The sequence below is a fragment of the Lissotriton vulgaris genome, chromosome 1_1 (assembly GCF_964263255.1).
Source record: "Lissotriton vulgaris chromosome 1_1, aLisVul1.2, whole genome shotgun sequence".
Taxonomy (NCBI): Eukaryota; Metazoa; Chordata; class Amphibia; order Caudata; family Salamandridae; genus Lissotriton; species Lissotriton vulgaris.
Window position 1 is genome coordinate 1,012,688,642 of NC_141685.1, and position 27,586 is coordinate 1,012,716,227.

Genomic DNA, 27,586 nt, shown 5'->3' on the forward strand with positions numbered 1-27,586 from the left:
CTCTGATAATTCCATAGCGCGGGCGATGTTCTAGCATGGCACTCTTGGCCACCACCTGTTTTTCCTGACCATTTGTGGCTCTATGATGTGGCTCCCCTGAAGGTACGCATCAAAAAGAAGGACAAGGAGATTTTTGGAACAGTATACACTCTCCTAATGTATGAAACAAAAAACCAAAGCATACCGTTCCATGTGTGACCCTAGAGAAACAGTTTCTCTAACTTCTAACAGGTCACTGGGAGCATGCGCTCTTAGGAACAAATGCCCTTACTCACCCTAGGATGACATTCTTCATCATTGGGCTTTGCTCCACTACTGGATGGCACTGCAATGCCTGTCGGGCCCTGCGAGGGGGCACTTTACCAGCGATCATTTCGTAATTTGCCAGAATAAAAGATTGGACATAAAAAGGTGAATCCAGTAAATATGTGTGAAGATTGGAAAATAAGTGGTTTAAAATCAACTATGGACTATATGATATGTGCCAATATAGTTAATGTGGTGTCAATGTTTAGGTTAAACAAGCATTGGCGTAGCCTATAGGTCTCGCCTTTTGGACCATATAAGTGGTTAGCCATGCAACACACAAGTAGGTACTATAAGTAGGTATTTTATACATATAAAGTAGGTAAAATTAAAAAAGGTCCTGGCTAACGACGGACCAAAAAAAAAAAGACAAAAAAATGCATCTGTTAAACGACGAAAGAACTCACCTCCCCAAAAAAGCATGCATGTGCATGACAAGTTATCCCTCCCTACCAGGCACCACAAATTCCAAGAAAAGAAGTTGGGCTGATGCGTGTTCATTAACATGCTGTTGAACCAGGGGTTTTGCTAGTGTACGAACAGCAAGTCGACAATCCACAAGATTATAAATAGCCAAAACTTGATGCCTCCATTAATTTTGCTTTACCTCCAGTTCTTACGTGGCCGCACACTACCCGCACAGGCACGCCTTTGTAGGAGGACAGAAACAGGACAGCGACATCTCAATATGACACACATAAGAAGGTTGCCCACAATTTGCACATCAGGAAGAAAAAAATAGTTTTAAAGTACATTAAATTATTAAATATTCTTGAGACAGGACATAGCGCCTAGAATCCCACACGTTTGACATCGATGACACCTTGCATCGTTCGTGGGGACATGCAGTACTCCATTGCTTTGGGCAGAGGAATATCAACACTTCACCTAATTGAAACGTGGGTCAGAGCATTTATGTAATCTACGGTGAATCCAGCAGACCTAAATTCCAATTCATCTGTCAAAACTTTAAACTGTGCGATTCAATACAAAACATGAAGCCCACACCTCTGTGAAAAAACACGAGAAATAACACGTAGGCTTTGATGCGATTCAACACACAAGAAATGCAAGAATGTGGGGACTTTGGCTTGTATTCAGTGATGGAAAACACCAATCCAGTTTATTAATTTTTGGCACAGTAGCATATGCAGCAGCTTGAAGGCGCATTTCTTCACCACCGTGTTCGGGAACGAGCATGTAAATGCAGAGGAAAGCTAGTTGAAGGAGAAGATCCATTACTGCCTAGTAATCTATACATAATGTTAATATACTGATCTAAAACAAAGATCTGCTCCTGATGAGATTCGCCTTCATAAGGGGGGAAGCGAAGGGAAGAGTGTGAGAAAGAGCTGCAACAAGCATGCTTGTAGTTAAAAGGTGCGGGCCTCCAAATTAAAATATTAAAACCTGCAATGGTGAAAAAAAAAGCGGACGGCATCCAACAAAGTTTGTTTACAGACTCATAACACGCTACCTTCTGTCAGTTGAGCGTCAAGCGAGTTTCAATCCAAAAGCACAAACAACATTTCAACACATGAGCAGAGAAGAAAAAAATCAAGCGCGAGGGACCCTCTATTCCGAGGACAAAGGAATTAGTAATTAAACAGTGGTCTGTGAAAACAGATTCGCGGACCCGTGGCACAAAACTCACACAGAAAGGCACACACGCAGGAACTGTAACCTCTGAAGGTATAATAAAGCACTTCATCATGATGGTCACATCACTCTTACTCCGTTAATGCCCACATAAAATGCTAAATGGAATACACGCCCTAAACCGAAACTCTTCTAAGACTGTTTTCTAAAGGGCTCACAGCAGCTTTGAGAAACTTGATGCAAGAGTAAATGAAAGTGTAAGATGGTGCCGGCTCCGTCCATGTACAGCTCTTTACCTTGCGGGAGCGAGCAGCGGCGCATCTGTTTCCAAAGCGCGGGCACGATATTTGCAAACAGATGGTGCCGCTGCTCCCTCCTGCAAGGTGTATGCCATACATGCACGAGCCCTCATTGGAAACAGTGCACTACGTGCACGAGTTTTCCAAAAAGTACAGACCGATTCCAAGAGGTCACTCATAAGCAGCGCTTGCGCGCTGATTAGGCAAGACCTAAAAAGATGTGGCAGAGAACGCAGGATCTAATGGTCCCTCTCTCTGATCCAAGTGAAGTTTCGGTCACCTATAGACCTGCTATTGTGCAGGAGTCTATAATCAAGGACCAAAAGTTTCATGCCTCAATTAGTCAGGGAGCGATCTGGTGGCATTTCATCAAGACCTAAAGCAAACAAAGGTACAACTTAATCTCCTACAGAGGGTGAGGAGCTCAAAAGGTGTATTACACTCCCCAATGGGAAAGGATAACAAAACGCACATTCACATCTCAACGACATTAAAGAACAACTCCTCGACCAATACCAATCTGGTTTCAGGCCGGGTGACAATACCAAAACTGCCTTATTCCAAAATCGTTGATGATGCCCTAAGTATTCTTGACCAAAAGAAAACTGCCTTTTAATCCTCCTAGATCTGCCACTTGCGTTTAACACCGTTAAACATGAGAACCTTTTGAACCACCTAGAAAGCAGGATGGGCTTATCTGGTACCGTGTTACAATGGTTCTCCTCATGCTTACATAATATAACTAAGAGTTAAGTTCAATCATGCTCTATCCACCCAAATTCCATTCACGATTGGCTTCCCTCAAGACTCCTCTCTCCCTAACCTCTTCGACTTGCTTGTGGAACCCCTGACTTCCAACTCTCTAACATCTAATACCATATGTATGTTGATCATACGCAACTCTAACTTTAAAAAAAAAAAAATCGCATTTCCAGAAGACACCTGCATTTTTAACAACACACCCACAAAAATACAACACAGGCTAACTAACACATAACCATCTCAAACTGAACGCCCCCCAAACTGAATTCATTCTTATCTCTCCTCTCAATCACACTCCGAACATCAAAGAATGACTCGCTGATCTAACAGCCTTGAACTGTACCCACACATCATAACCTCAGCCAAATTGCTTGGACTAATCATGGACAATCCCCTCTCCATGCAGGATCACATCAGTGTCGCCACAAAAAGTGCTAACTACCAACTGCAGTTTCTAAGGAAACAAACCTTTCATTCCGACTGCTGATCTCAAGACAGCAGTTCAAGAGCTAGTTATTTCCAAACAAGGCTATGGTAGTGCAACCTTCATGGGTATACCTAAAGCAAAACTGGCACCTCTTAAGACAACTTTTAATGCAGCAGCCCGACTTATCATATGCTAAAAAAAAAAAAAGTGATCACATCACCCCAGATCTCAAAACTCTGAATTGGCTACCATACGAGGCAAAGGTACGCCTAAAAATTGCCTGCTTAACTCATAAAAGCTCTTCATCACAACACTCAACTTACCCTGCCAAGAAACTCATCCTATCACGCTAGAACAGATCCTTAAGAAGCACAGGCTCCCTTCTACTGATACCTTTCAAATTCCCAAAAAAGAAAATCTACAAGCACTCCTTCTCCAGAATAGCCCCCAAAATTTGGAACTCACTTCTTGAGACCAGAATCAACCCCCCACCTGCCCTATACAAACGAAATATTAAACATCTACTAATGACCAAATTCCTTCCCCATTGAAGATGCAAACTCCTGCAGACCTTCTCCCTCTCGCTCATATACAAGCTATTAGAGATGTACTATGAACCCTTCATAACATTCCATATACAATTATTCAAGACTTTATGTATGCCATCCTACATCCATCATGTTTCTCACCTTTACTTGTATATCATAAAGGCATACTCCTGTGTGTTTACTTTCTGCTGATGTTTAGTGCCTTGGTCTTCGAAAGTCGATTTACAAAAGGGGGTGGTGATGAACAGAGTGTCTGAATTGAGCAGACCACTCTTACCCAGTCCAAAGATCAGGGCTTGATCCATCACCGTTATTTATCTCACTGCCCCATCCCAGCTCAGAACCTGGCTATATGCAAATCAGTCTGTCCCTGGCCCAGTGCATCATGGGAACAGGGCAGACTAAACTACCAAGCCAATTCTTTACCAGAAAGGAGACAAGCTACCGGGGACCGGTTTCTGGCATTTCAGCCTCTTCGGCCCGGCTTGCTTGAATCCTGATGGAGCAGTGAGAAAGGGACTCATGTCTGAGTATACCCTGCCACACCTATAGTGGCCAAAATCGATTTACAAAAGGGGGTGGTGATGAACAGAGTGTCTGAATTGAGCAGACCACTCTTACCCAGTCCAAAGATCAGGGCTTGATCCATCACCGTTATTTATCTCACTGCCCCATCCCAGCTCAGAACCTGGCTATATGCAAATCAGTCTGTCCCTGGCCCAGTGCATCATGGGAACAGGGCAGACTAAACTACCAAGCCAATTCTTTACCAGAAAGGAGACAAGCTACCGGGGACCGGTTTCTGGCATTTCAGCCTCTTCGGCCCGGCTTGCTTGAATCCTGATGGAGCAGTGAGAAAGGGACTCATGTCTGAGTATACCCTGCCACACCTATAGTGGCCAAAATCGATTTACAAAAGGGGGTGGTGATGAACAGAGTGTCTGAATTGAGCAGACCACTCTTACCCAGTCCAAAGATCAGGGCTTGATCCATCACCGTTATTTATCTCACTGCCCCATCCCAGCTCAGAACCTGGCTATATGCAAATCAGTCTGTCCCTGGCCCAGTGCATCATGGGAACAGGGCAGACTAAACTACCAAGCCAATTCTTTACCAGAAAGGAGACAAGCTACCGGGGACCGGTTTCTGGCATTTCAGCCTCTTCGGCCCGGCTTGCTTGAATCCTGATGGAGCAGTGAGAAAGGGACTCATGTCTGAGTATACCCTGCCACACCTATAGTGGCCAAAATCGATTTACAAAAGGGGGTGGTGATGAACAGAGTGTCTGAATTGAGCAGACCACTCTTACCCAGTCCAAAGATCAGGGCTTGATCCATCACCGTTATTTATCTCACTGCCCCATCCCAGCTCAGAACCTGGCTATATGCAAATCAGTCTGTCCCTGGCCCAGTGCATCATGGGAACAGGGCAGACTAAACTACCAAGCCAATTCTTTACCAGAAAGGAGACAAGCTACCGGGGACCGGTTTCTGGCATTTCAGCCTCTTCGGCCCGGCTTGCTTGAATCCTGATGGAGCAGTGAGAAAGGGACTCATGTCTGAAACTGGGATGGTGCAGTGAGCTAAAAAACGGTGTTGGAGAAGGGGCGGAGCTAGCTGGCGTCCATGTAAGACGCGCGAGCGCGGAGCTCCTCGCCGATAACCCGCCAAACTCCTGCAAATTCATCCTAAACTACCCTGCTGGCGTTCAAAACAGCGGCGGACTGCAGCACAAAGCTCCGGTAGGACGGCGACCCCTTTGTCCGGCAGAAAACGGGTGCGGCGAGACTTGGCGCCGAAGAGGACAGAGCAGCAACAGCCCAGGCCGCGATCCCCGACCTACATTGCAGGGCTGCCCGGGTTACGTTGCAGTACGTGCGGCGTGAGTGATCGAGGCGGTCCCGGCCGCCTGCAAAGGCAACTGGTTGGTCGGCGCACACACGGCCGGCGCTGGAGGCAACAACGAGGTTCGGCCCCTACCCGGTATCCACGGTGTGAGGGGGCACACGGAGCACACATTGGCTGTGGGAAAGACACTGAAGAGCCGGGCACCCCTGAAGGCGGGACGCACAGCTCGCTACCACCACGTTGTGAAGGGCCATTGGAGGGGCGGTGAGTGGCTCACTCCCGAGAACCGGAGCAGGTCGGCCACCCGCTGGAGGAGCAGTTCGCAAGGGGCGCAGTACAGGGGTGAGGCCCACGCAGCGGCTGAAATCTGCATTCCGGTACGTGCGACCGCCATCTTGGGCACCGGTCCTGCTGAATACCACCCTGGTCGTGGGGGTCCCCCGACGCTTCGCCCACCGCAGAGCTTGACCAGTGATCACGTGTAGTGGACCTCACACCACTGGCCGGACGACTGTATGTCCACCAGAAATACCATGGGGAAGGGGGACAGATCGCAGCCCAAGCTCTCTTTCGACCAGAGGAAGGCGAAGGGGGCCGAGGGGACAGCACAAACCACCCCTCCACGCCCGGCAACGTCTGAGAACTCTCTGTGCTCGGAGATCCGGGACATGCTGGGGAGCATGGAAAAAGGCCTACAAGGCAGCATGGCAGAGATCAGCACCAAAATCGATGCGCTGACGTACCGGATGGACCGCATGTCCGAGAGGGTGGACAAGCATGCGGAGAGGCTGGACATGGCGGAGAGACGTCTTACAGAGGCGGAAGAGGCGCAAACGGAGTGGGATAAGGACCGCAGGCAGTTTGGCCGACTGCTCCAGGTAATACAAGATAAGACGGAGGATTTGGAGGCGCGCTCGAGGCGCTCCAATCTACGCATTACGGGAGTGGCGGAGTCCACAAGCACCGGTAAAATGGAGCTGTTTGTGGAGAAGCTCCTTCAGACTCTGTTGGGGGAAGATGTCTTCTCCCCTATGTTCATTATTGAGAGGGCCCACCGCACTCTGGGGCCGAAACCACAACCGGGCCTCCCCCCGCGACCAATAATAGCGAAACTATTAAATTACCGGGACAGGGACTTGGCGCTGCGTCTGGCCAGGGAGAAGGGGAAGCTACAGTTCGAGGGCATGAACATCTCACTATTCCCAGACTTCACGGCGAGAGTACAGGAAGAAAGAAAGCGATTTGCCCCCTACAAGAAGCAGCTGAAAGACCTAGGCCTCGACTACGCCATGCTGTATCCTGCGAGGCTTCGCATCAACAGGCAGGGTCACTCCCACTTCTTCACCGACCCCGCTGAACTTAAGAAATCCTTAAAGGAATGGGAGAAGGACAACCGCAATAGCCAGAGGAGTCAGCGAGAGGACTTGGATGCCACATCCCACTTGGACGAACAGGAGTAGCCGGACACGAGCGCGTTGCTGCTGAACTGAAAGCGCCGTGTGGAGCTGGGAATGGCGCTCAGTCAATGCGGTCCCGTGGAGATGTGACTTTGGGGTGAGATCTACCTGGTTCTTACTGGGATGGTTTATCTGCGCTGTGGTCTGGGTGGGGGGCTGCCTGGCTGGCTGGGGGTCAGCTGCGGGGTTGTCCGCTTCACATAAGGGTCTGGACTCAACAATCTGCGAAAACTGGAGCTGGCAGGGCTCGAAGCCACCGGGCGGGGGGCGGGATGGGAGCACGCGTGTGGTTACTAGCTCTGGTCTCCCTGCTGAGTCGTTGGCTGGCTAGACTCCTCTGCCCCTGCGCTTTTGGCCTTTAGCTCCTTCGGGGGCTACTTGGGGTTCAGTAGAGTTCATTGTTGAGTAGGGGGGGATGGCGGGTGGGGATGAGTCCTGTCTGACCGGGTTGGGGATGGTCGGCTGTGGGTGGGTGGGTGGCAGTTCTCTGGTTCGCCTGTTGGGTCTGTTGTGTGGGATGTCTGTGGGTGGTGTCAGGGGAGGGTTTCTGTGGGTTCAGAGTTGTGGAACTGCTCATGTCAAGGAGTGTACATGGTTCGGGGGGACGCAATGTGTAACGCTGTGTGTTGCTGCTTATCGGATGCCTTTGGTGGTTGCCATTATGGTGGGAAAGACTACCCATGCTGCCCGTGGTCTAATGATTGAACAGCTGACTTTGCAATGTCGAATGCCGCCCTGATTGATCGCACGCATACCCCGCACACTCTCAAACTGCTGACGTGGAATGTCCGGGGCCTAAATGATCACCGCAAACTGAGGAAGGTCATTAGTTACCTACATCGTCATAAGGTGGACATAGCCCTGTTGCAGGAAACTCACCTACCCATTCATAGCAGGATGCTACAGACACGAGGGTTGGCGGGACACATAGTGGCGTCTGGCTTTACGACACACTCTAGAGGGGTGCTGACCTGGGTTAACCCGTCCTCACAACTGAAACTGGCTCCGGTGGAGATAGACACTGAGGGGCGGTATGTCCTGGCCAGATGTGTAGGCAAGGGGCTTGATCTCATGCTTGTTAATGTTTACGGCCCTAACTATGACAACTCTGACTTCTATGCAGCCCTGTCTGCACTATGTAGGAAGCACACGCAACCTGGGTTGTTATGGGGAGGTGACTTTAACTTTATTTTTGACCCCGAGAAAGACCGTTCCTCAGGACCAGCCCGAAGGCCGGTGGCCTCAGCCGCCTATATGAAAGCCGAAATGCTCAAACTAGACTTAGTCGATGTCTGGAGGGAGAAGCACCCCACGCTAGGTGGCTTCACCCACTACTCGGCCTTCCATAATGTCCACACTCGCATTGACTACTGGTTGGCGTCGTCTTCGGTCCAGCGGAGTATCGGCAAATGCGAGGTGCTGCCACGCACCCTCTCTGACCACTCTCCAGTGATGTTACATATCACCACTACCAGGAGAGGTATCCCGGCATTCACCTGGAGGTTCCCCCCCTTTGCCCTGCTAGACGAAGCGTTCAGGGGTGAACTGGCGGAGGATATTGAGGGGTTCTTTGCTGCGAATCTGGGCTCAGTAGATCACTTCTCTACGGTCTGGGAGTCGTTTAAGGTCTTCACCAGAGGCATGGCTATGTCCAAACACTCCAGTACACTGCGCTCTATTAGGAGGGAGTTGACCGTGATGGAGGCCACACTAGCGGACTTGGAGGATAAACTGCTCAGAGATCCTGGCCCCGATGCTGACTCGAGATTCGCTCCTCTGTTAACAGAATACCAGGAGCTGGCGGATAGGGAGGTCCTCTTTATGGGGAAATATGATACGGCTCGCGCCTACGGTGAAGGGGACAGGCCAGGTGCACTTCTGGCCCGCATGGTACGGAATTCACGCAAACCGCTGGTAGTGGAAGAACTGACCACCCCCGAGGGAGACGTGGTCACGGATGAGGAGCAAATCCTAACCACTTTCCGTCGATATTATGCGGACCTCTATCAGTCCAGGTCCCTGGGCGTGGAGGATGCCATAGACGACTACCTAGGGCATATAGCTATGCCATTTTTGCGGAATTCCGACAGAGAGTTCCTTATGGCCCCCTTTCATGAGGACGAAGTACTGGAAGCCTTGGCGGGCATGAGGGCGGGCAGTGCTCCGGGTTCTGACGGGCTCACGGTGGGCTTCTATAAAGCCTATGCTGGGATCTTACTTCCTCATTTGATCACTCTCTTCGATGTGATTTGTGAGGATGGGGAAATGCCCCTCACTATGCGGGAGGCACTGCTTGTCACAATCCCGAAGCCGGGGAAGCCACTGAACATGTGCAGTTCCTACAGGCCCCTCAGTCTGCTAAATGTGGACGCTAAAATATACGCGAAAGTACTGGCCAATCGCCTAGCCCTCCTAGTCCCGGAACTGGTTGCGCCTGAGCAGTCTGGGTTCGTACCGTGTAGAAATCTGACGTACAATATACGCACAGTCCTGGGTACCATGCAACATGTGCGGCAGGAGAATAGAGCACTGGCGATTTTCCTGGATATGGAAAAGGCATTCGACTCTGTCGAATGGCCGTTCATGGTCCGGGTGCTTCGGAAGCTGGGTCTGGGGGAACCATTTCTGCAAAGGGTGGGTGCGCTGTATCACCGACCGTCGGCTAGACTGAAATTGGGAGACAGGGTGTCGGCACCAATCCATATCGGCCGAGGAACGCGGCAAGGCTGCCCCCTATCGCCTCTTCTTTATGCGCTGGTGGCGGAACCGCTTGCTTGTGCCATCAGGGAGTACCACAGCTTGGAGGGGATCAGCTTCCCCTGCTATAAGATAGGCATATCTACGTACGCGGACGACACCTTACTATACGTCCGTGACCCTGAGGCTAACCTGACATCAGTCCTCAGAGAGGTGGTCCGCTTCGGCTCGCTCTCAGGACTACGTGTGAACTGGGACAAGTCTATCGCATTTCCCCTCACACCTGTGACGCAGCCCTTCCCTATGGAGTACCCACTAAAGTGGACGACGGACTCGGTGAGATACCTGGGCATCCACTTACACACCGACCCGGAAATTCTTGTCCGTGATAACTACGGCGTGGCCTTCGCCAAACTGGTGGAGGATGTGGACGCTTGGTGCAGGCTCCCACTGTCCTTATTGGGCAGAATAGCTATAATGAAGATGATTGTCCTACCCCGGTTTCTGTTCTTATTCACGAATCTACCAGTGGTGCTCTCGAGGGCCTTCTTTAAACAACTCACGCAGGTTCTCATTCGGCTGGCATGGGCTGGCAAACAGCCCAGGATACGGTGGGCGACCCTCATTCTCCCCTGTGAAATGGGGGGCCTGGGGGCCCCTGACATGGAACGATACTATCGCGTGGCACAGGCTACCCACTTGCACTCCTGGGTGCACGGAGAGGCGCGTACACCGCACTTGCTCCTGGAGCGGCTGTTTGCAGACCCACTCCCTCTGCCAGCAACGATTAGTCTTCCACTTGATCGATCGGTCGGGCGCCTTGACTCCCTTAAGGCGACTAACCACGCATGGCATGCACTGGTGCGCGCCCGTGATTGCGATCGATTGTATTCACCCCTGATGCCGATTGAATGGGCGCTGTGGTTGAGCCCTCTGAGAGAGAAGGGCGTTGCAGAGTCCCTTCGCTCTTTGGGCCTGGAGAGGATGGAGGATCTGTTCGAGGAGGGCACACTTAAAACTTGGGGACAGCTAACTCTGAGGACTGCGAGCCCCACACTGCTTCAACAGTTTCAGTTCCACAGACTGCGATCGGCTTACCGAGACGAGATGGGCCCGACTATGGAAGAACCTGAGGAGATCCCAGAGCTGTCCTATATCATTAAAACTAAGTCCCCGGCTAAACTGCTCTCGTCGGTCAACAAGTTAGGCGTAACACACCAGAAACTAACGCAGTCTAAAGCCAGAGAGGCATGGCAGGGGGATCTGCAATCACCCATAGATGATGCCATGTGGAGATATTGCTGCTCCAGCACCCGCAAGATCTCGCTCAATGGCAGGCACAGGCTGGTGCACTTTAAGTTCCTCCAGAGGGTGTACTATACCCCAGAGAGACTGCACCGCTATGGCCTACGGCCCTCGGCGGAATGTGAGCGCTGTCGCGCCCAGGTAGCCGACTTCTTCCACGTGGCGTGGCTTTGCCCCGGTGTGCAAGCATTCTGGAATGCGGTGTTTGCGGAACTTGATCAAATGCTAGAAGAAACGCTCCCCAAGACACCGATGCTGGCTTTGCTGGGCTTTTCTAAGCCACTCCCACCATCACTTCGCCGACTAGCTGATATGGCGTTGTTGCTCGCCAGGAGAGTGGTTGCGTCCTGCTGGATGCGCGGACCGCTGCCCACTGTGGCGAGGTGGAAGAGGGATCTGCGCTTTTGCTGTACCCAAACTGAGCTATACAGTGAACTGTTGCCACCTAGAAGTAGGCCAAAAAACTTCTGGGACCTCTATAAGGAGTACTTACGGAAGGGGGAGGAAGGCGATTCTGACACATCTGAGGTGGTGGATCTCCAGGACCAAGTTTCGGAATAAGGGGCTGGGCGGACGGGGGGTTCCCCTACGGGTAGGAAAGTGGGGAGGTTGCCGGGGAGGGCGCTGAGACACACAAGTAATCACCTACGTGGGAGGGCTTAGTGGGGGGGTCACCAGAGGGTTTGACCATTGGAGACATGGGTTGGGGAGTAGCACGGGACATGGTTGTTACACGACACGTTTACATGACAAGTTTACTCTGAATCGGACTGACTGGGCATTCCACGGAACACACTGGGGTGGGTGGGTAGAGTTGGGGGTTGGGGTTAGGGTAGATTTATGGGCATTCTAGTTCTACTATTGACCTTGCACACGCGAGACCTTCCCTTTGAGTTGTTGTTAATGAATAATCAGTAGTCGTGCTGCGATGAGTGCTGCCTTGATGGGGAAGCTTCCATCACTACAGCTGAGTTGAGTCCGCTAAATATCGCCGCCGGGCCCCCGGGATGCCGGCAATCATGGCTGTGTAACATCTTTGCCTGAGGACTTGTTTGGATCCGGTAGCCACGAACTGTATGCTTGCTATTGTATTTGTAATGACGCTGGTATTGTTGCTAATAAAGGTCTTTAAAAAAAAAAAAAAAAAAATAAACGGTGTTGGATCTAGCCCTGATCTTTTGACTGGGTGAGAGTTTTCTGCTTAATTCAGAGACTCTGTCCCTCACCACCCCTTTTTGTAAATATTTTTGTCCACCCTAAGCGTGGAAGGGTATTCTCAGATGTGAGACCCTTGCTCATTGCACCATCAGGATTCAAGCAAACCGGGCCGAAGACGGCTGTAATGCCAGAAACCGGTCCCCGGGAGCTTGTTTCCTTCCCAGTGTAAGAATTGGCTTCTGTAGTTTGGTTTGTCCTGTTCCCATCATGCACTGGGACAGGAACAGACTAATTTGCATACAGCCAGGTTCTGAAACTGGGATGGTGCAGTGAGCTAAAAAACGGTGTTGGATCTAGCCCTGATCTTTTGACTGGGTGAGAGCTTTCTGCTTAATTCAGAGACTCTGTCCCTCACCACCCCTTTTTGTAAATATTTTTGTCCACCCTAAGCGTGGAAGGGTATTCTCAGATGTGAGACCCTTGCTCATTGCACCATCAGGATTCAAGCAAACCGGGCCGAAGACAGCTGTAATGCCAGAAACCGGTCCCCGGGAGCTTGTTTCCTTCCCAGTGTAAGAATTGGCTTCTGTAGTTTGGTTTGTCCTGTTCCCATCATGCACTGGGACAGGAACAGACTAATTTGCATACAGCCAGGTTCTGAAACTGGGATGGTGCAGTGAGCTAAAAAACGGTGTTGGATCTAGCCCTGATCTTTTGACTGGGTGAGAGCTTTCTGCTTAATTCAGAGACTCTGTCCCTCACCACCCCTTTTTGTAAATATTTTTGTCCACCCTAAGCGTGGAAGGGTATTCTCAGATGTGAGACCCTTGCTCATTGCACCATCAGGATTCAAGCAAACCGGGCCGAAGACGGCTGTAATGCCAGAAACCGGTCCCCGGGAGCTTGTTTCCTTCCCAGTGTAAGAATTGGCTTCTGTAGTTTGGTTTGTCCTGTTCCCATCATGCACTGGGACAGGAACAGACTAATTTGCATACAGCCAGGTTCTGAAACTGGGATGGTGCAGTGAGCTAAAAAACGGTGTTGGATCTAGCCCTGATCTTTTGACTGGGTGAGAGCTTTCTGCTTAATTCAGAGACTCTGTCCCTCACCACCCCTTTTTAGGTCTCGCCTGTCGATGCGCATGCGCATCGAGCAAGCGAGACTATTGCGAGTTATCCACTCTTTATCCACACTGCAAGGAATCGTGGAGATTCCTTGCAGTGCCCGTGACTTTTAAGGTCAATGCGCATGCGCATTGAGCTTATGCGCATGCGCATTGACCTTAAAAGCGCGTGCGCGTGCACGTCCGTCTCCTAACAACACACACACACCCTCTCCCCCGCTCCGCCCCCTCCCCGCCATGTCTGCCCCCTTCCCGCCGTCTCGCATTTCTCCTCCCCCCTCCCCTCTCTTCCCTCCTTAAAAACAACGTAATGAAAACCATCGACTTGTTCTTCTTTACTTTCTATGCTTTCGTTTCCATCACAACGGTGCTTCTCTTCTCCTCCCCTCGTCTATGTTTACCCGCTCCGCCCCCTCCCGCCGTGTCGCATTTCTCCTCCCCCCTCCCCTCCGTCCGTCCGTCTTGTTTTTTTTAAATCTTGGCACTGGATATTGCTGATTCACACTGCCTTTCTCCGCCTCTGTAGTTGGTCTTAAGACGTTGCTATCCATTTGCCTTCTGTGGAAGGTATTTGGGAGAGTCTCTCATTCCCGCAAACAAACGATAGAAAGCTGGTAACATGACTAAATAATCTTACAGTGTGATTGTTTACCCGCTCCGCCCCCTCCCGCCGTGTCGCATTTCTAACACAGTGTCGCATGTCCATCTATCTATTCTGTGTGCGTCGTTATTTTGCCTTCCCTCGTTGCCTTTGATTTCAGTCGTTGTGTTAGTGTTTGATGAGCAGTGAAGTGGGGACACCTTAAGAGTGCCTTCCATCAGCGGACCAGGCATTCGGATCGTGGGACAAATGATTGGGTGGCTGGCTGGCTGGCTCCAACCTCAAGTTTGTGCTTTTCAGATAGTAGTTGTCCATTATTTTCTATCCTTGTGCAGTTCTTTAAATATATGCACGATGTAAATTCATTTTATGATTTTGTATGTTTTTTATGTCCGCTCAGTTTGGTAGATTCTACTTTCTCTTATATATTTTAAATCAACCGTTGGACTGCGTTACCGAGAAGTTATCTAAGCACCTGACATTTTGCCTGACATGGGGGCATACACGTTTCCCTAAACTCAAGAGGGAAATTATAGCTAAGTAACTTCTCCCAGGGTGCAGATACATCCAGCAATAGATTTGCATAGTGACATTTCAGTGGTAGCCTTCTCCGCCAGTCAGTACGTCCCAGACAAGACAGTCACACACTCACATATACACACACACACACTCTCTCTTTCTCTCACTTCTACGTTTATCAGCTAACGATTTAGCTGTAAATAGTATGAATACTTTTGTGTTTCCAAAGTGGAATAAACTTTATTGTTCACCTGATGTGACCGTTGTGTTTGTGTCTGCTGTACTACTTACCGACTGTTGCATTTGTTTATGTTTCTTCTAGTAGTTAGTATTTTGGATACAGTGAAATAAAAATAATCTGTGAAAGCAGAGGATGGATTGGGTGTCTGCCCTGGCGGTTCTGAACCTCACTGGTCAATTGCCCTTTTGTTGTACATCCCATGAGCTCCGAAACCTTTAAGCATTTTTCGAGCAAAAGCTTTGGATACATGCTTTGAACCTTGCATTCCTGTTTAGAATTGCTAATAATCAGCCTACCTCGAGGTGTGAACGCCTTTACGCATTTTGATTACCCTGCAATTCACAGAATGGACACCCTTTGAACATAGATCAGGCGTTCCTTATCACTGAACCACTACCATTCTGTGAGGTGTTATAATTTCACATGTTTTTAATGCTGCCCCCCCCCCCCATGTAGATGTTTGCAGAGATGCTTTTGCTTTCTCCATTTAAAAATAAAAATGGTTGCCCTATCCAGTTGCTGTAAATTCTTATTCGTGTATGTATGCTTCAACTCTGGACCCTATTCTCCTCACAACAATCGTGTATAGTTGTTACATACTACCTAACTGTACCAAATACCTATGAAATCTAGCCCCAAAAGAGACAATAACCCCCATATTGAAAGAGATTGGTTTCAAAAGATCTGCAGGCTTGCTTGACTTAGTAACCTACCCAGACACCAGTTTTGCCTGTCCCTCTGAACCCTTTTCTCCCAAGATATTATAGCGCAACACTTTACAGTCAATTGCATTGCAAAAGCTATTCAGATTATATTTACAAATGCTGCTTCTATTTCAAACCAGTCATTCTGTTGCATGTTGATGATGCCAGGTTCTAAATGGTCTATAATCCAGTGCATGCATAAATCAATTCTTCTACGTTTTGTTGCCTTTTAGTATCAAAGTTGGTAGGGCAGTTTCAGATTCCACTGAATTAGTTTTACAGTTTGTGGTGAAACTGGGAACCGTGCAGTCTGTTTCATAACTAGTTTCGCACTTATATGTAATGTGTATCATATTCTGGGTGTCAGATTCATTCAGTTTATGTTCAGTTATGTTTACGACCAAGGGGCATCTGTCTCTCGTATGGGTTCTCAAACTGATGCCTCATAGACTTGCCCATTGCAACGAAGCTAGTTGGAGTTGCCTTTTCCAGTCCACTCTTATAGTTGTCTCTGCATAGACTGCAGCTCCATCGCAGTAGGCACAATCAAATCTGAGTTGTAGATAAAGACTTGGGGCAATCGTATTTCGAAAGGGCCATTGAGAACTATAAAGCTGAATATCCAGGCTTTGCTTAAAAAGGTTTGGCCACAGATACAAACATAGAGATCAATAATTCGACTGAGGGACATCTCATCCCTAAATAATTGAACACCAACCCTGTTTAAGACAGGGAAATTGAAGGAGAGTGATAAAATGCCATTGATATTTTAAAGCCACCCCATTGAGAATTAATTAGAAAGACCTATACAATTTTAATAAAACCTGTTTCGGGAGGTGCAGGAAAATAAGTTTAAAACAAGCATTAGAAATGCACTCACTCTCACTCACCCTCACTCACTCTCACTCACCCTCACCCTCACCCTCACTCTCACTCACCCTCACCCTCACTCACCCTCACTCTCACTCACTCTCACTCACCCTCACCCTCACTCACCCTCACTCTCACTCACCCTCACTCACCCTCACTCACCCTCACTCTCACTCTCACTCACCCTCACCCTCACTCACCCTCACCCTCACTCACCCTCACCCTCACTCACCCTCACTCTCACTCACCCTCACTCTCACTCACCCTCACTCTCACTCACCCTCACTCTCACTCACCCTCACTCTCACTCACCCTCACTCTCACTCACCCTCACTCTCACTCACCCTCACTCTCACTCACCCTCACCCTCACTCACCCTCACTCTCACTCACCCTCACTCTCACTCACCCTCACTCTCACTCACCCTCACTCTCACTCACCCTCACTCACCCTCACCCTCACTCTCACTCACCCTCACCCTCACTCTCACTCACTCACCCTCACTCTCACTCACCCTCACTCACCCTCACTCTCACTCACCCTCACTCTCACTCACCCTCACTCTCACTCACCCTCACTCTCACTCACCCTCACTCTCACTCACCCTCACTCTCACTCACCCTCACTCTCACTCTCACTCACCCTCACTCACCCTCACTCTCACTCACCCTCACTCACCCTCACCCTCACTCACCCTCACTCTCACTCACCCTCACTCTCACTCACCCTCACTCACCCTCACTCACCCTCACTCTCACTCACCCTCACTCACCCTCACTCACCCTCACTCTCACTCACCCTCACTCTCTCTCACCCTCACTCACCCTCACTCACCCTCACTCACCCTCACTCACCCTCACTCACCCTCACTCACCCTCACTCACCCTCACTCACCCTCACTCACCCTCACTCACCCTCACTCACCCTCACTCACCCTCACTCACCCTCACTCACCCTCACTCACCCTCACTCACCCTCACTCACTCACACTCACACTCACACTCACACTCACACTCACACTCACACTCACTCACCTTCACCCTCACTCACCCTCAACCCCTCACCCTCACTCACCCCCACTCACCCTCAACCCCTCACCCTCAACCCCTCACCCTCAACCCCTCACCCTCCCTCACCCTCACCCCCTCACCCTCACTCACCCTCACTCACCCTCAACCCCTCACCCTCAATCACTCACCCACACTCACCCCCACTCACCCTCACTCACACTCACCCTCACTCACCCTCACTCACCCTCACTCACCCTCACCCACCCTCACCCTCACTCACCCTCAACCCCTCACCCTCACCCACCCTCAACCCCTCACCCACCCTCAACCCCTCACCCACCCTCAACCCCTCACCCACCCTCAACCCCTCACCCTCAACCCCTCACCCTCAACCCCTCACTCACCCTCAACCCCTCAGCCTCACCCTCACTCACCCTCAACCCCTCACCCTCAACCTCATGCTAAAGATTTACAATAAAAACCCATAAACAATTCTAAAAGCACTAACTCTAATGCTGCGAGACCTATTGCATTTCTAATGCTTGTTGTAAATATTTTTGTCCACCCTAAGCGTGGAAGGGTATTCTCAGATGTGAGACCCTTGCTCATTGCACCATCAGGATTCAAGCAAACCGGGCCGAAGACGGCTGTAATGCCAGAAACCGGTCCCCGGGAGCTTGTTTCCTTCCCAGTGTAAGAATTGGCTTCTGTAGTTTGGTTTGTCCTGTTCCCATCATGCACTGGGACAGGAACAGACTAATTTGCATACAGCCAGGTTCTGAAACTGGGATGGTGCAGTGAGCTAAAAAACGGTGTTGGATCTAGCCCTGATCTTTTGACTGGGTGAGAGCTTTCTGCTTAATTCAGAGACTCTGTCCCTCACCACCCCTTTTTGTAAATATTTTTGTCCACCCTAAGCGTGGAAGGGTATTCTCAGATGTGAGACCCTTGCTCATTGCACCATCAGGATTCAAGCAAACCGGGCCGAAGACGGCTGTAATGCCAGAAACCGGTCCCCGGGAGCTTGTTTCCTTCCCAGTGTAAGAATTGGCTTCTGTAGTTTGGTTTGTCCTGTTCCCATCATGCACTGGGACAGGAACAGACTAATTTGCATACAGCCAGGTTCTGAAACTGGGATGGTGCAGTGAGCTAAAAAACGGTGTTGGATCTAGCCCTGATCTTTTGACTGGGTGAGAGCTTTCTGCTTAATTCAGAGACTCTGTCCCTTACCACCCCTTTTTGTAAATATTTTTGTCCACCCTAAGCGTGGAAGGGTATTCTCAGATGTGAGACCCTTGCTCATTGCACCATCAGGATTCAAGCAAACCGGGCCGAAGACGGCTGTAATGCCAGAAACCGGTCCCCGGGAGCTTGTTTCCTTCCCAGTGTAAGAATTGGCTTCTGTAGTTTGGTTTGTCCTGTTCCCATCATGCACTGGGACAGGAACAGACTAATTTGCATACAGCCAGGTTCTGAAACTGGGATGGTGCAGTGAGCTAAAAAACGGTGTTGGATCTAGCCCTGATCTTTTGACTGGGTGAGAGCTTTCTGCTTAATTCAGAGACTCTGTCCCTCACCACCCCTTTTTGTAAATATTGGTCTTCGAAAGGGCCACATGTACATGCTTTCGGTTTGCCTTCTTGATGCACAGAACTTATATACGCATTAGGGTCATGTTTGCACTATATAAAACTCAATTAATAAATAACATTTGAAGTCTCAAGTGGCAGGCAAAAAAATCAATAGAGCAATGGGCTGCATCAAAATGTTTAGTTAAGTCTTCTGGTCAATGCCCACAAATTGAGGGTTTGAGAGTTCATATATACTATTTTCACATTTTAAATCATTAAAACTGTAAAATCATCATAGTGTGATCAAAAGTGTTATACTCTCCTCAAATCAGAGCGAGGATTTATAAAAACAAAATATTGCCTTACCAGCTAAGCACTATCCCACTACATGAATATTGATTCTACCCACTCTATGCTAATGCCATCTGGAGTTAGCAAGACAAACTAGTAACATGAACAACAGCAAACTATAATGAATGAATAGGATTGATTGGCTTTATTTCGGTATACAAATACCACAAAAGCAATACAAACATACAATTTATAAAAAATATCATACAATCTATTATACACAGTTACATAAAAGCAGATACTATAGTTAATAGACAAGTTAAAACAAGGATTAAATTGAAACAGAAAGCCTTCTATTGCGAATCAACCAAGCCCATTTAAAAAAATTTGACACAGCACATACAATCGCGGGGGTTGTGTCAGTCATTAAAATACGCATTGCTACTATACATTGGCGAATGCCCAGCAATCTACAAAGTGGTTTGAGCCAACGGATTTGCGGGACAAGATAGTCCGGACATTCAAAAAAAATGTGGGCAAATGACTCTACGCGAGTTGGACATGATGCACAAAAGGGTGAGAGTTGCTGAAGCCCCTTCCAGCGGGCAACTAGCTCCCCTACTGGTAAGGTCCCCACACGAAACTTAAAATACAGAGTGCGGTCAAACAGGATGGTGATAATGTCTAGATAGGGTTCGTATGCCACTACATCCTTAATTCTCACGAAAGCTACTGTTGTATTGGAATGGCGCGAGTCTTGATGTAATTTCGCAGAAACCCAGTTCCAATACAATTTTTTAATAGTGGCCTTAGGTGGGGCAGATTTTGTAGACCAAGCATCAGGTAACCCTATCTCCGTTAATAATCTTTTGACATCCCTCAACCATTTGATCCTAGACCACCCTGCCGTATCCATGACCTCAGACAGAGCCCCCGCATAGGAGGCCAATTCGGGCACCCGCCACAACCTTGTCCAAAGAAGCAGTGGGCGAAGTTTAGCTTTATCCCCAATAGGTCTACAAGCCTAGATCCAATAGCACTGGCACAGTTTGAGTGCCTCGTGGTAGGACCATCAGGTCTTTCAGAAACATATTCTCTGATTTGACTATTGGATCCAATTTGCAGGTACCCTACAACTCTGCCCCATATAAAGCGGCACTGACCCCTATCGCTTTATATATTTATATATATATATATATATATATATATATATATATATATATATATATATATCCACTACTGGGGCAATGGGTTTACAAGATGAGTAGCGTTGTTTCTTGAGAAGTGCTCCTCCTACCCTTTTGTGACCCAGTAGCATTTTATAGATATGAGCTTTCCAGGAGAGGGAGTCATTGAGGCGGATACCCAAATAGTCAAACTCGGAAACTCTCTCTAATGGCTTTGAGTTCAGGGTCGGGAGTCTGCCAAGTTTCCTAGGGGGTTCATAACCAGAAATTTAGTTTTGTCGGTATTGATTACTAACCCTCTCGATAGGCAAAACTCATGGAAGCTATTTAAAAGGCTTTGCAGACCCATAGGGGACTTTGAAATGAGGAGAGTGTCGTCCGCAAAAAGCAGGGTGGGGATCCGTTTGCCTGCCAAGGAGGGAGCGTCCGAAGGAGTGCCAAGCAGATGTTCAACCACTCCGTTTACATAGAGCGAAAACAGAGTGGGCGCCAGGACACATCCTTGTCGGACTCCCCTACCTACAGGAATTCTTTCTGTTTTTTCGCCCTTCGTGCCCCAACGCACCTGTGCAAAATTGCCATCATGAAATTTTAACAGCAGGGAGAGAATGTAAGAGGGCAACCCTAAGTCCACCAAGACCTTCCATAGTTTTTCTCTGGGAACCAGATCGAAAGCGGTTTTTAGGTCTATGAAGGCCAGGTATAGACTACTCCCTCCCAGCACCACCACCTTCCAGTGGAGAAGAGTTAATCTGAAGGCCTGCTCGATGGTCCCGGTACCAGATCGGAACCCAGCTTGGAGGTCCGACAGAATGTTGTTGTCGTCCATCCATTCGAGCATCCTTCGCAATATCACCTTCCCCGCCAGTTTTTGGGTGGAGTCAATTAAACTTATTGGCCGGTAGTTGGCAGGGTTGTCCCGACACCCCTTCTTGTGTATCGGGACAACCTCTGCCCCCTTCCAGGATTCAGGTACAGGCGCGCCCTCGTTGATGGCATTTAACAGAGAGGATATGAGAGTCCCCCACTCCTTGGGGCTTGCCCGTATTATATCACCTGGTAACCCATCAGGCCCCGCTGCTTTTAGCGGAACCAGGGTTTTGATTGCGTCCAGCACCTCTCTTTCAGTAAAAAGGATCGATCTCTAATCCCGTTGTAAGAATTCCTGTGGGGGTGCATTGTTGATAGGTGAGTCGCTTACAGTGTAGAGGGATGAAAAGTGGTTAACCCAGCTCTGTGGGGGGATATTGCACGTCATCAGTGTGCTGTCTGGCCTATCTCTGGATCTTAAAAGGGTCCAAAAACCTCTTGCATCCCTATTCAAACTTGCTTTCCTCAGATCCTCCCAGAAGCAGTCCTCCCATTCCTTCTTTGCTGCAATCACAGTCAGTGAGTAGTTTTTCCTAGCCAGTCTTATGTCGTCCAATGACCTGCTCTTCACAGCGAAAATTAAGGAACTTTTTATCTCCCTACATTTTTTTGTGTACCGGGCATAGGGGTTCTGCCTAGGTTTAGGCTTTCCAGCACGAGGACCCGTATTAGGAAGATAAAAGAGTTCGCTCAAGGCCTCGGTGGTAGCACAAAAGAGTGACGTTACTTCCTCTGGATGGAATGAGGAATCAGCTAACCTGGACTGGGCAGAGGTCAAAAGTGATGAGATGGATAGGACTTTCTCTTGGTCCATGACGATGTTGCCCCATTTTAGACGCCTACCACAATTAGAAGGGTAAAGCTCCTGATGCGCAAGTGCTAGGGAGGTCACGTCTACTCCTAAGTGCTCCGTCCAGAAGGGACATAGAGCAAGGGAAAGCAGATTATGGTCGCTTTCTACTGAAGGGAATACCTCCATATCCAACAAATGGTCCCAGGAGTTAGCATCAAGAAGGATATAGTCTATTCTAGACGTATGACCCACCCTGTTGTAGGTATGCGCTCCGGAGGGATCCAGAGACGTCCTGCCATTCACTGCCCTAAGGTCGAATTCCAGGGTTAGCGAGTAGATTTGGACTGCTACTTGGGACCACCTTCTGATAGGGGGTAAGGTTAAATCTGGTATGCCTCTTCTGGTGTCTTCCTCAACAGTCCCTAGGGAATCCTTCAGCCCAAGAGGCTCGAACGTACAATTAAAGTCGCCTGTGACTAGAACGTGTGAACTATCTAGGCCCTCTCTTAACCGGGATTCTAATTCAGACAAAATGGGGGACAATAAGCCTCCCTTTGATTCCCTAACATAGATGTTAAAAATGTCAAGGGCTGGCCCTCTCTTGGGTCCTGTGAGCGATATACTCAAAAGGTCGAGTGAGTCGGTCTCGCGCTGGGTGACCTGGAAACCAAGCGAAATAACGACCCATATAAGAAGACCTCCAGAGGGGCGGCCTTTCCCAGAAGGGGAAGGAACTGCTGGCAGAAAGAATGATGAGTATCCTACCTTGGGGCACGGTTCCGTACTCCAAGTTTCTTGGAAGATACAGATGGAGAAACCCTCCACTAAGATGTTCCATTCCGGATCAGCCAGCTTCCTCGCAATCCCAGCAACATTCCAACTAAGAATCTTTATGACAGGATCAGCCGTGGTTGGCTCGGCGTAGAGAACGAGGTTAGTATCCTGCCCTCCCTCAGGAAGTGGGCAAATTACTCCGCTTCTTCCCTCAGACCCACTACCAGGACTGTCACCCTGAGGCATAGTCACCAGAGAGCAGGAATCCAACCGTGGGCTCGTACCTAGGATTAAGAGAACTGACCCTGGGCAAATATCATTTCAGTAACCTGCAGTTCTTCCATAAGTCCCCGGCCTTGGGGTTTGGTGGTAAGACACAGCAAAGGGGTCAAAACCAGAAATTGGAAAATTGTGATAACAACTTTACTTCTGGGGTAGTACCGAAATGAATGCCCACTGTTCTCGGGTAGAAGGTCAGATCGACTACTCCAATGCCAGCACTACTAGTGCCTAAATTCTGGTTAGAAATCAACTGAGCTACCCTGGGATCCTTAAAGTTAACAACCACGCAGTCCCCCTCAAAGCGCTTGTGACTACTGCCTACCCAGCCTACCCTTCTGACACCAAGAATCAGCCCATCGACTTCCCTGGGCAGTGGTCTATTAGTCCTTAACCAGTGCATGGTTTTATTTTTTAGCATCTGGAAGGATTCTTGCTGCCCAACCAACAATGGTGGTACGATGGTAAGGATGGCAACAAAGGGATGACAGTCTGGAGGCAGATTCATGGGAGGAATTCTACCGGGCATTTCGGGAGGAACTGGGTCGGGCTGGCTAGAGGGGAGAACGACGGGACAAGTCAGTGTGGATTGGACTAAGGGGTTACGGTTATTAGGTCCAGGGTTCCCAGGTTTAGATCTAACAGTGGTGACCATAGCCTCGCTAACTAAGCGCTCCTTGGGTTGGGATGTGTTTGCCCGGGAATGGTCTAAGGGGTGGGGGTTAGTCTTTTGGGATTGGCCTGAAGATCGAAGGCCCCCTTTGGCAGTAACAGCAGAAGAAGGAAGGGACTCTAGGGCAGGTACCCCGCTAGACAACCCCCTTGTATTGGAAGAATCTTGTAGAGTGATAGAGGTAGTTGTAACCGCATGGGGCCCCCCTATGTTACTGATCCCAGTCCTAGAGTGTTTTAATTAAGGATTTTGTTGAGAAGAAGTTGTCCAAGGTAGCTTGTTCGAAACTGTCCAGACAGTCCACTAACCTTTTGACTCGTTCAACAATGGGGGTCAGTAGGGCTTTCATCAGTATCTCTATCTGTAGGAGTAAAGGTGAGTCTGGGGGAGTAATATCGGCAGGCGCCATCGCCAGAGTGTCATTTGGGTTACATGGTCGATCGCCAGTGGGCGTCCCAACCTTAACAGCTTGAGCCCCACCTAGACCAGCCCCTTTAGGTTTATAGGAAGTTCCCGTCACTAAACCAAGTTTCCTAACTTTTCTGGGGTGTTTGGGGTGATAACCTTTTCGGGGGCTGGTATTCCTTCTTTTAGTATGGTGATTTTTAGATGCTGCATGGGTTGATACACCTTGTAAGGCAGGAAGTTCCTCGTCAGTAGATTGGATAATTGAAGCTGTAGGCATGGGGAGGCAGGTTGGTTGAGACTGCGGACAATGGCTCGGTCCCGGTCTGGGAGTCAAAACCCAATGTACCTGCCACCCTGACCAAACTGGGCGACAATGGTGAGTCCTGCAGCTTTTCCCCTGGGTCTGGTACGGTTAACGGTGGAGATGGAAGGACCAATGCCAGAGAACCAAGGGGTGCCCGTTTCTCTAGGGGGTGTTTAAGGAGTTCGATAGACTGCCTGCGTTCAGCTCGTCTCTCAGCTAGGGCAATCTCTCTATCAATGTTGCGAGCGGCCCTGGTGAAGTACTTGTTTAGAGGGCCCAGGATTGCAACCCCAACCGAGGACGGGAGGGGATTCAAAGGGGAAGTAGTTTGGGTTGAAGACATGCTAGCGGTCCTTACAGCACAGGGGATAGGTTGGAACACTGTAAACTGCAATTAGACCACTCTAAGTACAGGAGATAACTTAATAATAATGTCCATCAACAAGGCTACAGGGTGTAACAGTTCGCTCCAGCTTACAAGGACTTGTCCAGTGAATGACGCTAGTTCACAGATCACAGAGAGTGGGCCCAGCCCAGCCTCCTACAGCCCCTGACTGCCACAGACGGCCCGCCCTTGTCCCGGCTTCTCCCGGGACGCTCCCGCGCAGCGGTATACTAATCCTGTTATATGGGGTTGAGAGAGGGCGGGGGCGTGGCAGCAGGGAGAGCGGACCAGGTATGCTAATGGTCAATGCAGGGACTCCTGGGATACGGAGTCCCTGGGATGTATGTCGTTACAACGCGATGTTTTACATCGCAGTACTTTACGACGCATGTTTTACAACGCAAGTCATTACCACGACTTGCGTTGTTGGGGGCTGGATAGTGAATAGTTTAATTTACTATTCCAACTCCAGTCCCCGTGGATAGTAGGGAAGGAGTTGGATAGAAAATTAAACTATTTACTATCCTGGAGCGCCCCCCAGCGCAATTCGTTGTTACAACTTGCGTTGTAAAAGTTGCGTCGTAAGGGAACTGCGGTGTAACATCCGCGTTGTAAAGGATGTTCCCCGGAGTCCCTGCTACGCTGCTCGCAGCCCTGCTGCAGTTTTTGCCCCTAGCGCTCCACACCGGGATCAGGCAACACCCTCCTCAGGCTGCGATGCGGGATCCGCGAAGCGAGTCCGGCGAGCAGTCAACGCACCCAAGGAAGGTAACGGCAATAAGGGGGTCCAAAGGCCAGCTCCTCCTCCACAAACGTTGCAAGGCTCCAAAGTGAATGAATAGGGTACAGTGAGCTTGCAGAAAGTCCTTGGAAAATAAACATTATTGTAACCATTCTGGAAAGTTTTCATCATGAGTAACAAGAACAAAGTCAATGAAAAGAAACTAACATGAATCTGCTTACATGGTGCTACAGAAATAATGAACAGTGTAATGTGCAGGGGAAGACACCTATTTTGAACAAGATGATATCTAATCCCAACTTGAGGCCTAGTTTACAACAACAACAGGGAAAATATACTTCTTTAAGTCATAGGAAGTTTGTTTCAAAGGTTATATCGTTGTGCACATGTAATACTGAGAGTAAATCCACATTATACACATTGTTAAATATGTAAGAAAAATATCAAAAGAACCAAAAACTTAAAGGTAGGCTTCCCTTGGTGGCTCTATGCCACAACTACACAACGTGCAAGTCCGCACGTTGGGTGGGGCCCTTGTAGTATTGAATGGAAGATGTTGGGAGTATGTGTATACCTGGGGGGCAGGGGTTTGTCTCCTCGGTCGCCACCTATTGTGCTATGCTCCATAGAATGCTAGCTCATCCATGGGCAACAGCTGTTCATGGAAAGATCTGTGCAGCGGTCGGGGGTTCGATGTTAAATCGGCCATTTGGTACGTTTGCTCCCTGCCCTTTTCAACAGCTTCATTCATCCGAGTGCCAGCCTTTCCTTGTAATACTGCAGCCTTTGATGGGGCTCGGATATACTACCCACAGTCGAGGAGGGGGTGAATGAGGGGGTAAAATTGATTACTGGGTTCTTTGGGGCTGAGGATATGCGATTCTAGGGTGACTGGAGTCTCTAGAAGTGTCACATCCCCAGGTCTTGGGTTTAAACTTTCCAGGCAACCAGCAAGTCCTCTGGGTATAGCACCCTCCGAGGGGTTGCACATAAATGTTGAGGAGTTGCTTGAGGTGTTAGGGTCTTCTCATAGAGAACGGAGGTCTCCCATTCCATCCTAAAATGACTACACTTACCAGATCGCCAGCCGGTCCTTGGGGTACCGCAGCCTCTCGATGCAGCCTAGCGCCGAGGGCAAGGAGTGGGCGCTGTTACGGGCGAGGAGAGCAATCATGACCGGAGGGGCTCGCAGAGGGGACTCGGGGCTCCACCGCTCCTCGGGGAAGTACCCCGAGGCGACACCGAACATGAGCAGCAGGAGGCCGGGCAGTAGAGGCATGACTGTGGGAGCCCACGGGGACCCGCGGGAGGGCAGACTGAGGACCGAGGGCGCGATGCAGCCGTGCAACACACACAGGAGTCTCGGCACCGGAACACGTTACTCTGGCAGATTACTGCAGACAGAGAGCGGCATACATTCCTCACTCCCCGCGGCCTGTGCCGCTAGTGACACTCACCGCCCAGCCTGCCCTGCCCTCCGACAGCTGCAAGCCCCCGCCTTAAAGGGGAGGTCACGAGGAGCGCTGCTGGCACTGCCTAGCATAGTGTCTGCAGCCTTGCGCCTTTAACCGCTTTTACTGACGGCCGACAAAAACAGCTATGAAAGGGAAGATGAGGTTAGCAGAGCCGAAAGGACACCACATCAGCAATGGGCGCCTTTAAGGGGCATTAGTGACCGCCGACGGGAATCCTGGAAAGGAAGGAAGGACTACTGCTGACATTGGACTGAGCACGTTATTAAATGCATCTTTTATAAAGCGCGGACTTTACCCGAAGGTGCCAGAGAGCTGTACAATAGAACCTGTTACCTTACATGAGAGAAATGTTACAAAATAG

At 49.5% G+C, this 27,586-nt stretch overlaps 1 protein-coding gene across 1 annotated transcript in view; it reads right to left on the bottom strand.

Moving 5' to 3' along the window:
* Positions 1 to 27,236, bottom strand: part of COLGALT1 (collagen beta(1-O)galactosyltransferase 1) — a 108,351-nt gene extending 81,115 nt beyond the window's left edge. The window contains exon 1 of the mRNA XM_086961307.1: positions 26,827 to 27,236. Within this exon, the coding sequence (XP_086817433.1) occupies positions 26,827 to 27,029 (203 nt within the window). The 5' untranslated portion in view covers positions 27,030 to 27,236. The remainder of the gene's footprint in view (positions 1 to 26,826) is intronic.
* Positions 27,237 to 27,586: the final 350 nt, after the last annotated feature.